The 16,467-nt window shown below is 43.1% G+C and overlaps 1 protein-coding gene across 1 annotated transcript in view; it reads right to left on the reverse strand.

Annotated features, from left to right (window-relative positions):
• CHST8 (carbohydrate sulfotransferase 8) overlaps positions 1–16,467 on the reverse strand; it is a 190,343-nt gene that overhangs the window by 133,906 nt on the left and 39,970 nt on the right. Inside the window, exon 2 of the mRNA XM_071567682.1 lies at positions 11,470–11,693. Within this exon, the coding sequence (XP_071423783.1) occupies positions 11,470–11,578 (109 nt within the window). The 5' untranslated portion in view covers positions 11,579–11,693. The remainder of the gene's footprint in view (positions 1–11,469; positions 11,694–16,467) is intronic.

Here is a 16,467-nt window from a genome sequence, read left to right on the forward strand (position 1 = left end):
TACTTTGCCACTATCTAGACCAGTGTTGGTGTGTTTGCTTCTGATTCCTCTAAATGACTACAAGAAGATGGTTTGCCTTGCTAATTGCAGCTGCTGCTGTAGCAAATAGGGTTTCTCTTGGAATATTAATTACTAGCCCTTCATTTGAATTGCTTTAACAGCATCAGTAGTTGGTTGCTAAAAGGACAGAAACATTTAATTAAAGAATATTAAAATAATCCGAATTCTTGAAATGCTGTTTCAGCAGTTCTTTGTGAACCATCTTTCACTTTGATGCCATGACTGTGGTGTGGGGGCCGTGATCAAAGTGGCTGAATGCTCTGAAAATGCCTGTAAATACACCAGCCCTTCTGAAGTCAGTAGGAGCAGCATTTGACTTGCACTCTTAATTTGAGGAATTTGAAATCCAGTTAACAATTAATTGCAACAAAAATATACAAAGATCAAGGGACAGAAGGATGCCTTGGCTGCTCAGGATAGGGACAGGGGGCAGAGGGAGGTGAGGAGGGATGGCAGAGTGCTGTCTGCCATCCCCTGGGAGGGACCTGCAGGTAGCTCAGGCTGCTCCCCAGGATACCCCATGTGGGACATTGAAAAGTCTGAGTTTTTCCCCCTACCCCAGAATATAAATAACCAAAAAATGCAGCAAGGCTGACACTGCAGAAATCTCCTCCCAAAGCCCCAAAGTGAAGGGGCAGGAGGTGCTGAGCTGACAGCTGAGTGTGCTGAAAGTGCTGATCTGCTCAGAGCCATTCAGGCAAAAAGGAAAGTCTCCACACTTGGAGAGGACTGTGGTGATGACACATCCAAGACTGATGTGAAGGTTAAATCAAGTACAATTCATCTTTTGAAGGCAAAAAAGAGGAAATGTCACCTGTCTGCAGTGTAGGTTTCCGATTTCTAATCTGTGATTTCATGGACAAAAGAAATTGTGGGATTGAACTTCTTTCAGGAACTGTCCTTGGCTTATTAAGTGGCTTTATGTGTTGTCCAATGGTTGCAATTGTGCAGGGCTGATATTATTTTAGGCAATGTCTTCATTAATTATCTACTGACACATCACCTAGGAGATACTCTGTCTGTGACATGCAGCTTGATACTTCATGCAGAAAGAGGTAACTCTTGCATAGTTCATTAAATTATGTTGTGGTGAACTTACCTCCACTGGGTTGCAATTAAGAAGTGAAACCAGTGCCTTCAGAGGAAAAGGCAGAGAACAATCAGAATAAACTGAATATCTAATTTGATGTCTGGAAATAAGCACGAGGAAAGGCATGGTGTGCAAAGGTGCAGTCACTAAGAACGTGTTATGTCTCAAAGATTTGTACATGGAAGTGTAGTATAATTAGATCATTATTGTTCATTAGGAGTATGTGGTGCTTTTAAAAATTCCAGGTGTTCTTTCTAAATTAGTTAACTACTGTAAATTAACTGTAGTAAATATACATTTTCCTTACTACTTCTCCTGTCTCCATTGCAGCACCCCTGGGAACTTCAGTCCAACTGATTCTGGGCCCATTGTCTATTAACAGGCATTGTAAAACTGCGCTAAATTTTCTGTTATATTCTAATTTCATTAAACATTTTCATTTTATTTTTTAAGTTATTTTTCCTTAAAAAAAAGTCAAAGTATCTAGAACAACTAGTCTCTCTGGATGTTTTCCTACAAATCCCCCACAAATTACATAATTTCAAATGTGAAGAACAGAAGAGGAAGTTATCTCAGCTGATGTTTCTCAGCCCTCCTTTCCCACCATTCTGCTGCTACACATACCCTTTTTTTCTATTTCTCTCCCATTTATGTGAGAGAAATATGGGAGAAATTATATGCTTTTGTTCCTAACACTGTTGTCATAATGGTGTGCTGTTCACTTTGTTTTCCTCCTCCAAAATAAAAATCATCTCAAGAAGAATTCTGAGGTATTGCTGGCAAATGCCCCTGGCCCAGGCAGGGCTGTGGCTGGTTTAACCTGCAGCACTGAGCACACCACCCATGTGCAGGTGTAAACAATACATGGCTTGGCACCTTCTTGAGAAACTTAATTCCCCTCAATAGTATGAGAGTGAGCAGCTCGTAAATGAAGAATAATTGGAATTTTAATTAGGTAGTGACTCCTGTTTACAAGGCAATAGCATCTCTTGAGCTAAATGAAGGTGGTTGAGGGGGCAGGTTTCAAACAGCTTATGGAAAAACAGATAATTGGTTTCCACTATTAGTCTTGGCTGTTCACAATTATCCAAGTGAACTTGGTGTCTGAGATGCTGATGTTTGTTCTGGGTATGGGAATGGTATTCCAGCCTTGCTTAAGTTCTCAACACACCCTTAAGGATGAGTTTTAAACAATCACAGTGAGTTACATTGAAGTTTCAGAATTGAATATATGGCATAAAATTCCTGGTACCTACCCACAGGTGGACACAGCTACTTTTGTGACTATTTCAATACACACCTTTCCATTTGTTTACAGTGGAGTAGTGAGAGGAGTTTGTTTTCCTGTCTGAGATAAGCATCATCATGTTTTCCTGAGCAGCTGCATGCACAATTAGGAGGGCCCAATTAAAGCTGCATTCAGTTCACACAGAGCAGCAGTGATTGCTGTCTGTAATTTCTCCTGTGGTTTGACTTATGGGTATTAAATTGTGCAGGACTTTATTAACAAATAAAGTCAAGTCAAACAAGTAAAAAAAATTTAAAAATACAAGCTGGAAACAGGAATGTAGGATCCTGGCCCTTGAGCACAACCTACAGCCTGAGAAAAGGAGTCTTCCCTCCTACCCCTCTCAAGTAGCCACTGGGCAAATGACCAGTTTCCTTTGGTTAGGCTTGTGCTTTCTGTCCTCCTGGCCACAAGAATAAGTATTTGTGTGTCTCCTCTGCTTCCATGTCAGCCCCCCTGCCTGAAGCAGGTGGAGGCCATCCAAAGATTCCCATGAGTTCAAGCCTGGAGTGATTCTCAAACCAATATTCCTTTGTTTGTCCCATGCATTATCTGTGCCATCCCTGCAGGAAGCTCAGCTCTGCCAACCATGATGCCAAATAGCAGGAGAAAGGTAAATGAATTAGGAGAGAAAAGGAACAGGGCAGTGGAGCACAGGTGCCTTCTCAAAGGCTGAAGGGAAGTTCTGGCCAGGTGGGGCTTGGTCTCTTCTCCCAGGCACTCAGCAATAGGACAAGGGGGCACGATGGGCTCAAGCTCTGCCAGGGCAAATTGAAGTTGGAGAGCAGAAAAAAATTCTTTCCAGGGAGAGTGCTCAGGCATTGGAATGGACTGCCCAGAGAGGAGGTGGATTCCCCATCCCTGGAGGTTTTTCAACTGAGCTTGGCCATGGCACTGAGTGCCATGATCTGGTAAAGGGACTGGAGTTGGACCAAGGGTTGGACTTGATGACCTTGGAGGTCTTTTCCAACGCAATCCATTCTATGAATTTTGGTCACACCCTGCCTTTTCTCCCCCCTCCTGAGGCTGTTGTGTTCCCACTGCTCCAGTAGGGAATTAATGCCCTGGACACCCTGCAGGAGCTCAGGGTTGTGTGCACACACATCCTCGGTGCCACAGAGGGTTCCTTTGCATCATTTTGGGAAGGCTGCACACAGGGATCTCCTGGCTGATGTGCCACAAAGAGAAAACATCAGCCATACAGTCCCTATAAAGAGCTGGATGATAAAGTGCATGGTTTCCAACTAAACACAGGAACAGGAGCCCCCAAAACTCCAGTCCTGTAGGTATGGACAGTGATTCTGGAAACAAGAGAGGGAAAGAGCATGTTTGCACTGCCCTGATGTGCAGGAGGGGCAGTGGAGGAAGGGCCTGCCTGAAGCATCTTGCCCTTTGGTCACCATGTAGGTCTTCTGTAGTGGCTGAGACCAAACAGGTACAAAGATGGGACTTAATTTCCCAAGATGCAGAAAATTGTGACCTTCAGGCATTGGCACAGAGCAGTCGAGTGGCAGTGAAGGGTTTTCTGCACAATGCTGTGAGCTGGTGTCCTGTGAGAGAGCCTGTGCAGAATAGGGTTAAAATCAGTTAACCACCTTGTGGATGGTTATAGATCCAAACCCAGGCATTTTCTTTCAAAAACAGATTATTGGTTTGGAGAAAGTGATAAACATGTCCACAAGAATTTACTCTTGTGTAGGGCCTATGCAAGATCAGTTCCTTGGCTTTTTATGCTCTCTTGACTGGTACTAAAGCAGTAAACTGGCAGTTTTGATGCTGATACTCAAAGAAAGCCATAATAGAGAAGAAAGCCACCTTTAATTTCAAGCTCCACTAGAATCATGAAAGGAAAATTAATGTTTACTAAATGAAAAAGGATAATATTGCTGAAGTGAGGAAGTTTTGGTTAAGCTTTTAGGGGAACATTAATAACTTTCAGAAATGGAAACATCTATTATAAAACACATTTAAAATGGCATAAACTGCAGAAAATCCAGGAAGTACTTTAAACTGACCTAAGCTCCTCAATATGTTATCATGTTTTAAAAATCATGCAAACTGAATGACAGCTGACATACGGAAGGAGGCTTTCTGGTGCTGACACATTCTCTATGAAAAATTCGATACAGTCTTATATTCAGAATAAATGTTTTGAGGTGAAAGGAAAGTCTGCTGATCCAACTTTCACACATTTCTGTAATGACTCTGCAAATTTCCAGGGGAATCTGAGAAGCATCCAGGCTCATTCCCTAGGAATACACTTTCATAAAGCTGCCACTCTGAGAGTCCTCTGGCACATCACAGTGCAGCTGAGTTTTGCCTGTGATAAGCTGCCAAGCACCATAAATGAATGCAGCTCTGAGTTGGCAGGTCACTTTTTATTTTGCCAGACACAACAAAGAAGTGTCAACCTCTGACAGTTTTTAAGAGTAGGTTTTAAAGGAAATATCAAAACTTTTTTTTTATTTTAAACAGTCAGTATCAGAGAAGAAATGCTCACAGAAAGAGAGAGGATAGGGGAAATTTGTGGGAGTGAAAGCTGCACTACAGGAGTGATTTAGCACCAGATTGCTCTGGTTTTATGCTGATAAATGTATTTGGGATTAGGTGGCATGGTCTTTAAGCTATCAAATAAATGGGCAGAGGATCTGGTTCAGTCATCTGATGTGTGTGTGCACCACTGCAGTGGGATTATAACTGCTGCTGGCAATGCACTGGATTTGGTGGCAATGCCATAGTTAATATGGTTTGGTCTTACATTTTTGTTGTGGGATCTGGCAGTCCTTGGGTACCTTGATTCCTCTGCAGAGGATTCCCTTTATATCAGGCAATGAAACATTTAGTGGGTGAATTGCCTGATACAACACACTACAGCCCAATCTATGAGCTGTATGGCAAGGCAGGACCAAAACACAACTGGGTCCCAGTTCCACAGCCTTAACACCTCAGTGCTCTGACTCCTCTGAGGCACTTGCTGATGGTTGACAGGAAGTAACTGGTCACATAAATGCTGGCCTGCCATGGTATAGCATAAGACCTGTATTTGCTTTACTGGGGTTGGGCCGAAGCATGTTAACAGAAACTATTAAAAAAAAAGAAAAAAAAAGAAAAAAAAGGGTGTTTTCTTGAGACTTTGTGATAAATAAATGCTGCACTTTCCATAAGACTGCCAAGGATATGGCATAGTCATGAAAGCAGGGAGAAAGTGTTGTAGGAGACAATCTGTTTATTCCTTGTGATAACACAGCTCATTTGTGATTGCTTTCAGCACTAAACTACATTTGTTTCGTCCAGGTTTGCACTGGCAGTGTGGTGGTTTCCTTTGGAACCATCTGCCCAGTGCCCATCCCCTGTGGCAGAAGGCTGATGATGGCACTGCCAGCACTTCTTTCCAAGGTGAAAAAACAACCAGGTCGTATTCACAGTCTAAACCACAACCATTTCAAGCAGCAGGGAACATCCTACTCGTAAGACCATAATTCCCTAATAAGTGCCTTGCCTCAGCAGACAATCCCAACAACTGCAGACCATTGGAACTGGTCTGGAGGAAAGTTCTTTTTTGGCAGGGAAGTTCAGCTACAGAAGGCTCCAAGGATGTGACTGCCCAAGGTTCATCCTCTCTTGAGTTGGTGGAACTACCCTTACACACGTAACAGGCACTGATTCTGCTTCCAAAGAGCACTGCAGAGCCCACTCACCTCTGCTCCAGGCACCAGATTCTCTGCTCAGGATCTCTGCTCATTCTGTCAGTTGAGTAGATTAAATTCCTTCTAACTTAAAAAGAGCAGGAAGTTTTAAATTACAGGAAAATTATATCTGAAATGATCTAACAATGCTAGTTCATTTTCAGTTGTATTTATAAAAACTTTCCAGGCTGACAAACAATTGGAAGGTACCTTGTGCACTGGGACCACATTACAGCAATGTACAGCGAGCACGGGGATGTGCATAGGAGTGTAACTTGGGACTAACAAGGTGTGTGTACTCTGAATAAGGAACTTTCAGTACAGCTCTAATGCTGGTATTTGCTCTGAGGTATTTGCAATATTCCCTGTAGCTCCCTTGTGCCATCAGGGACAAGAGCTGCATGCCAGTCTCTCCTTCCTCCCTCTCCTCCCCATCACGCCCTCAGTAAAGCAGAAAAGAAAGGATGACAGAATAATGTCAGAAATTGGTCAAAGAGGTAAGGACAGCAATCACTGCAGAATCTCAGTCAGATGACTTTCAGGCTTGGTTATATTCATATTTGACTTTCAAATTCTGATACAGCCAGAGTACAAAGCCGTTTTCATTCTACTCCCTGTTTTCACCCTTTTGGAGCTTTCACAACATGGATCCTTTGAGATGTATTTTCCACCTTTTATCAGCTCCCAGAGGAGTGTGTGACCAGATATATTCATCTTAAAAGTTCTAACTGAAAACTCTTACAGGTTTGTGAATTCAACAGCCATATGGCAAACCTGCAGTCATATTTTTTTCTCACAGACTTTCACCACATAGAGAAATCTGCACGTGAATGTAGATGTAGAAAATTAATATTTCCCTGAGATTTTATGTGGTAAAATCTCCTGTTAGAAAAGTCTCTACCATTTTAGGATATCCCATCTCTTCTGACTGAAGTCCATAGAGCGAGCACATGGGCTGCAGCACAGCTGTAGGTGTTGCAGCACAGCTGTAGACAGTGTCCCTGGTGTGACTTGCAAGCTGTGGTCCTTCCTGGTACTCATGACCTCACCTGACCCCCTGCTACTCATGACCACAGTCCTGAACCTCAGAAGTTTGTTTAGGTATCTGAAATTTTGCATCCTTTAGACTCTTTCCTCTCTTACTGATGCTGTTTGTCCAAGTTGCTCTTTTCTGTACAACTCAAATGCAGGTCTTACACACCCAGGTTCCCAGTGATCTCACAAAGTGCAGTGGCCTTGGATGAGACTCTGAAGGTGCTGGTTAGCCCTTCTGACTCTCCCCTGAGAGAGAGGGTGCTCTCTGTCATGCTGAAGAAGCCTCCTGCTAACCACAGAGCTGGACAGGCCCCTTCTCTTGTGGTTCCAGCAGTGGGGTGGCTGCACATTCAGCTACTGTAAAGTTTTTTCATGTTTAATGCCCTGTCACAGACAGGAAAGTCATGAATTCAAGAGTCATTAGCATTAGGATGGGGATGTATGCATTACGTTTTTCTTGTGCATCATGTGCAAATGTGCCTGACTTTCTCAGAGCAGATCCTTTAGTGTGCCTGCTTAAGAATGAAGCCAAGTTTCATATCGTAAAATCACAGCATTGTAGAATGATTTGGGTTGGAAGGGACCTTGAAGATCATCAGTTCCCACTCCACTGCCATAGGCAGGGATACCTTTCACTAGCCCAGGTTGCTCCAAGCCCTGTCCAACCTTGTTGTGGACACTTCCAGGGATGGGGCAGCCACAGCTTCTCTGGGCACCCTGTGCCAGGGCCTGCCCACCCTCCCAGGGAAGAATTTCTTCCTGGTATCTGATCCAAATCCACCCTCTTCTTATCACTCCAGGCCTTTGTAAAAGTCCCCTCTCCAGCTCTCTTGGAGCCTCTTTAGGCACTGGAAGGGGCTCTCCCTAGAGCCTTCTCCAGGCTGAACACCCCCAGTTCTCCCAGCCTGTCTCCAGAGCAGAGGGGCTCAGACCATCTTCGTGGCCTGCTCTGGACTCGCTCCAGCAGCTCCACGTCCTTCTTGTGTTGGTGCCCCAGGGATGGAGGCAGCTTTGCAGGAGGGGTCTCACCTGAGCAGGGCGGGGGGGCAGAACCACCTTCTTCTACCCTCTGTCCACACTGCTTTTGATGCAGCCCAGGACTTGGTTGGCTTTTTATGGCCAGGTTGTGCTGAGCTTCTTGTCATCAGCACCCCTAAGCCTTTCTCCTACTCTCTGCCCAGCCTGTATTTGTGCTTGGGATTGCTCTGATGCACGTGCAGGGGCTACACAGTTATACAGGGAGGATTATTAAAGTGACACTGGGTTTCTGTATGGTGTATAACTATCACTCACACCAATTCTCAGTCCTGCCTTCTCCCCAGTAAGAGCACTCTTCATAGATGCCAAGAAAACAACTGCTGTAAGTGAAGTTTATTGTCTCTTTAAAGACCACAGGAATATCTACTGAATTTAATATATTGGCTTGGGAAATCTGTTTTGCCCACCCTAAATGGCTGTCTGTCTTAAATATATCTCCTCAGAGTGATGTGTGTTATATAAATAAAACTACACAGACAGCATGTTTGTCAATCAGCAAAAAAGGCTCTACATCCACTATCCCGGGCACATGTTCTTCGTAAGCACTGGTTTCCAACAGATAAATGTAATCAAGGTTTATATGCTCACACAAGCCAACAGGATGGGATTTTTTCACTTGAAAGATCAGAAGAAAATTGTAACTAATGTTGTGGAAAATTACTTTGATATTGCTTTCTCAGTACAGCATCACAATTAGGTAGCAATGTGAAGCACAGGGAAAGAATAAATGAATAGTAACAAATCAACACAAACAGCTACTGTCAGGAGTACTTTGCTCAGTGAAAGTAATGTAAGCATTACTTAAAGTTTTATGACTGTGGATTTTATACTGGTTTAAGTAGTACATCAAGGTCTCACCATCATGCTCGCTATGACTAAAACAATCTAGAACAATTTCCAGAACAAGCAGATAAAACCAAAGTACCAAAGTATTTTTATTAATCTTGTTACATAAGTTGTACTATCTTAAATTAAAGATGACTGAACATATTAACAATGAAAAATGTCCTTTTGGACAATGTAAAATTCTCCTATGCTGCTTTTTAGTGGGAAATATAAACATTCCTGACCTCTCTCCAGTCCTGCTGATGAGATTCCAGCATCTGGCAAATGTGTTTTACTATGGAGGAAATACAAAAGCAAAGGCTAATCCAGTAAAGCTTTGCCATGCAGAATCTGCTGTCCTAAGTAGCTTAATGACACATGCATTTGTTCAATTCTATTGAGAGAGCAATCAGGCAAGCAAATTATAGCAATATCCCATCTCCATTAGAAGCAGGAGAAACAGGAAGGGAAGGATCCTTCTCACCACCCCAAACATGTCACCTGTGACTGACAGATTTTCACAGGAGACTGTCTAGAAATGAAATATGCCTACTTCTCTTTTTAATGAACTGAATAGCTATTTTTCCCTGTGTCCTTTAAGCCACCTAATATATTTAGTGATAACTAGTATCATTCTCAAAAGCAGTGGATATGAGTAGTTCCTGAGCCCACTGGGAGTTGAAAGCACTTAACGCACATGAAAACCAGCCAAACAGAAATCAGAGTAATTGTATTGAGCACCTTTTACTCAAGGGTACAGCCTGCTTCCTATTAATACACATCGTAATTGAATGTGAGAATTGAGGAATTGATTGCACACCTTTGGCAGTAACAGCATCGTTGGGATGCTCACGGTTTAGGTACCCACAGCAATCGCGTACGTTACAGAGGGAGTTTCCCTGCTGGGGGTAGGAGCTCTGTTCGAACTTGTTTTCATTTAAATGTGCTTAGATGTCCCCTTCTCCAGCTATACTGCTCTCAAAAATCACTTCACAGTGCGCTACAATCAGCAGTTGGCATTCAAGAGGTTTGTGGCAGAGAACAGAGGTACAACAGGTCAAGATGAGGGATGGATAATGAAAAAAATGGAAGAGAAATTGCACTGGTTTTGAGATAACACTAGAAAATCCATCTCTTTCAGGAGAGAAGAATTAACTTTTCAATATTACACATTCTTAGATGCATTAGAGTACTGCCTACCCATGCACCTTTCCCCTCACCCCCAAACTACTGGCCAGTTTTGGTCAAATATGGCCAGTACTCCTGGTTTTAATCTGTAAGCTCTTTTGCATCTAAGCATACAAAAATAAATTGCAAAAGCATTGAAGGGACTAGTTAATCCTCTGCTTTGCACAATGCTGAAGATTCATTATTTCTATAGTTTCAGCTGAGTGTCTGCTTTCAAAATTGGCGTGCAGTTGGACTAAATAATAAACATATTAAAGTAGAGATTGTTTAGTGACATGGAAATAAGCACTTAATAAACACGGGCACAGAAATTAGCAATTAATGTAATTATTTAAGAGTTCTCTGCGTTATGGTTCAGTTCCATTAAAAATGTTAGTAACACTTTTAAATATACAGAGTTGTGTTCATCGTGTGATAAAGGTGTCAAATGAACAGACTTTTTATAAAGCACTGACTTAGTCAAGGCACAGTTTCAGTGCATGGAAGAGCAAACACAGGGACAGAACCCCAGCCCACAGTGGCATTACTCTGAACTGGAGTGGCTGCCCTGGCATTTGTCTGGGCTCTAAACCAGCCTTCACTACAGCTGCAGGCAAAGGGGACTACATGTAAATCGAGAGATCTTGTGCCTTTTCATACCTCTTGTGTGCTTCTGCTTTAAAAGCAAACTACTATTTCAGCCCCCACTTTTCCAGTTCTCCCATTGCTGTGGTCTTTGTGGCTTTTCACAGTTTCAAGTTAGCAGTGCAGGAAGATGGCATGCATATGAATGATAGCTTAATTGAAGTTCAGCAAATTAAATTAATGCATCCCCAGGTATTTTACGTTTCTGATAGGACTCATTTGTACATCTCTTATTTTGCATATCATTGAATACTATATGCAGGCAAAGGTAGATTCAGAGGTGTGCATTTGCAGGAACAGAATTGTGGTGAAGTCTCTAATTTTCATATTTATAGTGGTATAGTTGGTAGCAGAAGTTGGGTCTCACCTTTAGCAGAAACTTAACTCCATCCAGCTGGACCCTGGGTACCTGGGCAAAGTTCCCTGTATAATCAGTTAATTGGGTCTTGGAATTATTTTTTCATCAAATGCCTTTTTTAATGAAATTGATTATTACTTTCAAGATAACATTCATTAAGAAGTACAGACTTTTTTAGAGGCAACCTCTGTGAAATATGTAAAACATATTAAGGGCGTAAGTACAAAATATTGAATGTGAAAGAGCACGTGATTCAAATAGAAACAGGAATGCTAACCTGGTGTCTGCTGATGAACTATTTCTTCTGGATCCTGCAGGTGAATGAAGACAACAAGTCCAACTGCTCCAAACAGCAAGATGAAGGAGAACATGCATGTCAGCTTCATAATTACTGTGCTCAGATCAATCCAGTTCTGACCCAGGAAAAGAACTGCAAACGATCTCCGGGGCACTCCTCACTCATAGTCCCGTCCTCTCATCTGGGAGTCTGGTGTAATATGTCTACAAGAGGGAAAAAAAGCAAAGCCCTAAACTTAACATATAAAGCATTTATTTTTCCAATGCAGATTAGTACATTTAAGTTATTGTTTAGACAGAATAACTGATTTCTCTAGTATTTCTTTTGTACAGTTAATTGCAGTCATTCAGTCCATTTCAGCCCAATTGGTTTGTCATTAATTATATGTCCCTCCTTTTAACATGTTGAAAAGACAGGGAAATATATAGTTAAAAAGCGCATTTTGGGAAAAATGTTCATGCCATGGCTGCAATTTATAGAGAAACTTCTCTAAAGCATTCCAGTTTTCATCCCCATGACTGGGATCATGAGTTATTATTGACCCTCACACCTCTTAGTAGTTCACTTGCTCCAGCTGAAGCACGTGTCACTTTTTATTTTTCACAGATTAAACAATATGAAAACTAAAAAGTGAGAAAATGTGTGGGAAATTAAAGTAAATCTGTGGAGAGAAAGGACTTCACTTGACAAGCTTGTGAGGTTTACAGTGAAGACATTTTATTACACACAGCACAAGGTTTATATAGGGTTAAACCTACATTCTGTTGGCTAAACTGAACCTCACACCATCAGGCCACAACTTTTAATTGGTTAAAATTCATATCTCACAAGTCCAATGTTTATATGAACTCATCCTTGATGTTTTCAGGTGGACCTCCAGAGCCTTCTGTGAAAGTCGAAGTGTTCTCCTAAGAAACTTCTGGGGAGTCGTTGAGAACTCCCAGGGAGTGATTTCTCCCTAAAAGATCAACAGCAGGTGTTTCTTTGCTGCTTCTTGTCTGATATCTGCTCCAGTCTCACAGAGCTGATGCAGGCTGGATTGCTCATATGCCCATTTTCTGAAAGAAACCCCTCCACAGGAAACTATCCTGAAAGTTGCACCTTGTGTGCCAAACACTGAGAGAGGAATGAACAACTGGCAGCTGCCTGTTCCACCTGTGGTAAAAACACTGCCCTCGAATGGGTGGCCCACTGGCAGTGGTATTGACTTCCAAGGGAAAGCCTGGGCACAGGGCTTGGACCTCCTTTCACTGGCTGGCAGCAAACATGAGGAAAAGGTGTGGGCAGCAGGAGGGCTGTCCCTGCAGGAGCTGCCTCTCCTCCCCAGGGAGTCCCAGCGAGTCTCCAGGCTCTGCTCTGCCCACCCTCAATGCTGGTCCCACACTCACAGAATCGTAGAATGGATTGGGTTGGAAAAGACCTCTGAGATCATCAAGTCCAACCCTTGGTCCAACTCCAGTCCCTTTACCAGATCATGGCACTCAGTGCCACACCCAAGCTCAGTGGAAAAACCTCCAGGGATGGGGAATCCACCCCCTCTCTGGGCAGCCCATTCCAATGCCTGAGCACTCTCTCTGCAAAGAATTTTTTCCTGATATCCAACCTAAACCTCCCCTGGCAGAGCTTGAGCCTGTGCCCCTTGTCCTATTGCTGAGTGCCTGGGAGAAGAGACCAACCCCCACCTGGCCAGAACTTCCCTTCAGGGAGTTCCAGACAGTGCTGAGGTCACCTCTGAGCCTCCTCTTCTCCAGGCTGAACACCCCCAGCTCCCTCAGCCTCTCCCCACAGCACTTGTGCTCCAGTCCCTTCTCCAGCCTTGTTGCTCTTCTCTGGCCCCGCTCCAGCCCCTCAATCTCTTTCCTGAGCTGAGGGGCCCAGAACTGAACACAACACTCAAGGTGTGGCCTCCCCAAGGCAGAGTCCAGGGGAAGGGTCACTGCCCTGGGCCTGCTGGCCACGCCAGTTTTGATCCAGGCCAGGATCCCATTGGCCTTCTTGGCCACCTGGGCACACTGGTGGCTCCTGTTGAGCTTCCTGTGATGTGCAGCCCTGCAGAAGCAGCAGCAGTGCCAGACCCAGCTGGGCATGTTGTGTGTCATTCCAAACCCCTCACTGAGCACAGCCCTGTGACTTTGAGCCCATGGATAGTCCTGCTGGAACCAACAGCTGCTCTGGTGTGATACAAAGCCGTGAAAAAAGGAAAGAATGGGAACCAAAGAGGAAAATTACTACTAGTGCCACGTGGGTTTACTAATTAAAATAAATTCTTTTGACACAGCTATGCCAATCCTGCCTTCTTCAGTAGCACAGTGAAAAGTGCACTGGAGTACAGGCAGTGGAAGTGGTCCCCAAAATGTAAGTGGATGTTTTTACCAGGTAATCACTGAACACAGGGGCTCAGCTGGAGGTCAGCAGCAGGTTGCAGAGGTGGTGATCATTTTGCTTTCCTATTTCTTACTGCAAATGTGACCTGCTCTAAAGAAAGTTTTTGAAGGTGCTCTTTATTTACAAAGGGTGTTATAATTATAGAAAGACTGTGTAACACTGGTTTGCAGGGAGGATGGGTTGTGGAGAGAGGATGATTCAAAGTAGTTATGTCAGGAAAAGTATTAAAGATTTGTTCTAAATGTGCCTGCAATATTTGGTGTTGGGACAACTTGTTTGCTTTGCATGGTTACCACAGCAGGTTTACAATTTTCTGCAGTGTACTGGCATTCTAAATTTCTAAAATTCACCAAAGAACACAAGTTGTGCAGTCTGTGACTCTGACTGATAAGGTTATTAAGGTCATTTAATGGCAACTCTATTTATTCAGTGTGTAAAGCAGCCAGAGCTCCAGGCCAGGAACACAAGTAGATGCTTGTTCTTAAATGAATGCAGAGCTCTAAGTCCTCTCTATACATAGGCAAATTCACCTTTATTTTCTGTGGCAGACATTAACTGTGCACTTTTATTATTTTTCACCTTAAACCTTTCTCGCACCTTTAAAACTAAAGGAAAACATAGCTAAGTTTTTCATCACTAGCAAAGCCAAATTGTTCCAAGTCCTTGTGCAGGTCCATCCATGCCTGTTCTGTGCATTTGTGTGTAGGCTGGATGGACATTTGGAACATGCATTTATCACATGTATTTATTTTTAAATGTCAAATGTTAACTCTAAAGCCCTAGGGGAGTCAGATTAGCCTTCAAAGCACCTGTGTTAGTCCCAACACTGCTGTTATAGGCACACAATCAGGGAACATGTCCCACCCTCTGTCTGGTTCACTGTGGTGTTTGCTTGGCTACACTGGCAGTGGTTTGGATAAATGGGTACTTTGAACCAAATCTAACAGCAGCAAGGCTGGTACAACACTGAGATCACACCATCATTCTGTGAAGGTGTCCACTCAGAGCTTTTTAAAAATTATATTTGACTTCTTAAAATAAAGGTTTTCCTTTTGTCATCTAATTTCTAGTCTCTGCAGGCCCCTGGGGAGGAGGGTGCCTCGAACACAGCTCCACAGGATGGGCATCAGGCAGGTGTCCTGCCCAGGCTTACAGGAAGGATGTGATGCCCCAGAGCTGAAGGGTGTCCCAGCCCTGGCCAGGCACTGGCAGCTCTGCCCCTCTCTGCTGGGAATGCCCTGGCAGCTCTTGGGACAGAGAGTGGGTGAGAAACACACAATCCTCATTCGAGAGGGCGTAGCTGAAAAACATCCTCTCCCAAACAACAAGGGGTTAATATTTGCTTAAAGCTGAATTTTAAGGTCTTTTTTTTTAAGGAATTATACTCTTGAGCAAATATGGGTTTCTAAAACAATTGTTATTATTAGCTTTAAATATGAAACTGGTTTGCCTGGATTTGATTTATCGACATGTTTTTGTTTGAAGCAGAGGCAGCACCAAGGAAGACAATCCCTAGCCAGTTTTTAATTAGTGCAAGAAATGCTACAGTAGCAGTTTTTAACACTGTTCATATTATTCCACATCATAGAGGAATACTGTGTACAGGAACACATAACCTTTAGATATTACAGCTCTTCAGGACACCTCAGAATACAACAGTAACAAAAGGTAGATGACAGGATGTATTTGAAGGAAGAAGAGGCCACATGTTGCTGCTTTTGGCCATTTCATGGCTCTGCAGGCAGTGAAGGCAGAAGGAGTCTGAGAATGGAAAAGAAAGAAAACCTCTCTCCTCTCAACAAAATTACTACCTCTCAACACAACTCAAGCATCAGAGATCTTTAAATTACGGGTCTGAGCTTTTCCCCTCCCTATTCTCCAGTAATTATTTTTCAATCAGTTGACTCTAATTAACATGTCCTCTGAGAGCAAAGTGGGTGAGTGGCAGTGGCTGGTTTAGGATGCTGAGCTTGTGCTTGCCGAGCCCTCCCAGGCTGGGCCTGGAGTTACAGGAACTCTGAAGGCAGTTAGCACCGACTGATAAATGTGAACAAAGCACCCTCATTAAGGGAACATTTGAAAATACCATTTACACTCAAATCACATCATTTTAAAGATGGATGAGAGGAAAAATCCTACGAACCCCCTAAGTGAGGTTTGAGTTAACAGTTTCTTCAGGCAATAGTTCCTCAGGCATGGGAGGGAGAGAGATGCTTTATGTGGGAGCTTTGGATAGATCCGTGCAGAGTCTCAGCATCTGGGAGGCAGAAATTGGATGAATCCACACCCTTCAACGTGCACTTTGGATTTGAGGTCACATACTTTAATTGTGCTCCTCACAATGGGCAATAACATATTTCTATAATACTCAGCATTACTGAGAGAGCAAGCAGATAAGGCTGCAAGCAGCTTCCAATCTAAACTCCATTTTCAGCTGCCCTGAACCTATTAAACAGATGGAGAGCAGTTCATTAGAACATGCAATAATGAATTGAAACATCTAACTTTTAATTTATTCTTCCTTTATACATTTCTATGGTGGATAAAACTCCAAGGTATCGATATCGTTTTCCTAAGCTTTCCCATTACCGT

The sequence above is a fragment of the Pithys albifrons genome, chromosome 12, assembly GCF_047495875.1.
Source record: "Pithys albifrons albifrons isolate INPA30051 chromosome 12, PitAlb_v1, whole genome shotgun sequence".
Classification (NCBI taxonomy): domain Eukaryota; kingdom Metazoa; phylum Chordata; class Aves; order Passeriformes; family Thamnophilidae; genus Pithys; species Pithys albifrons.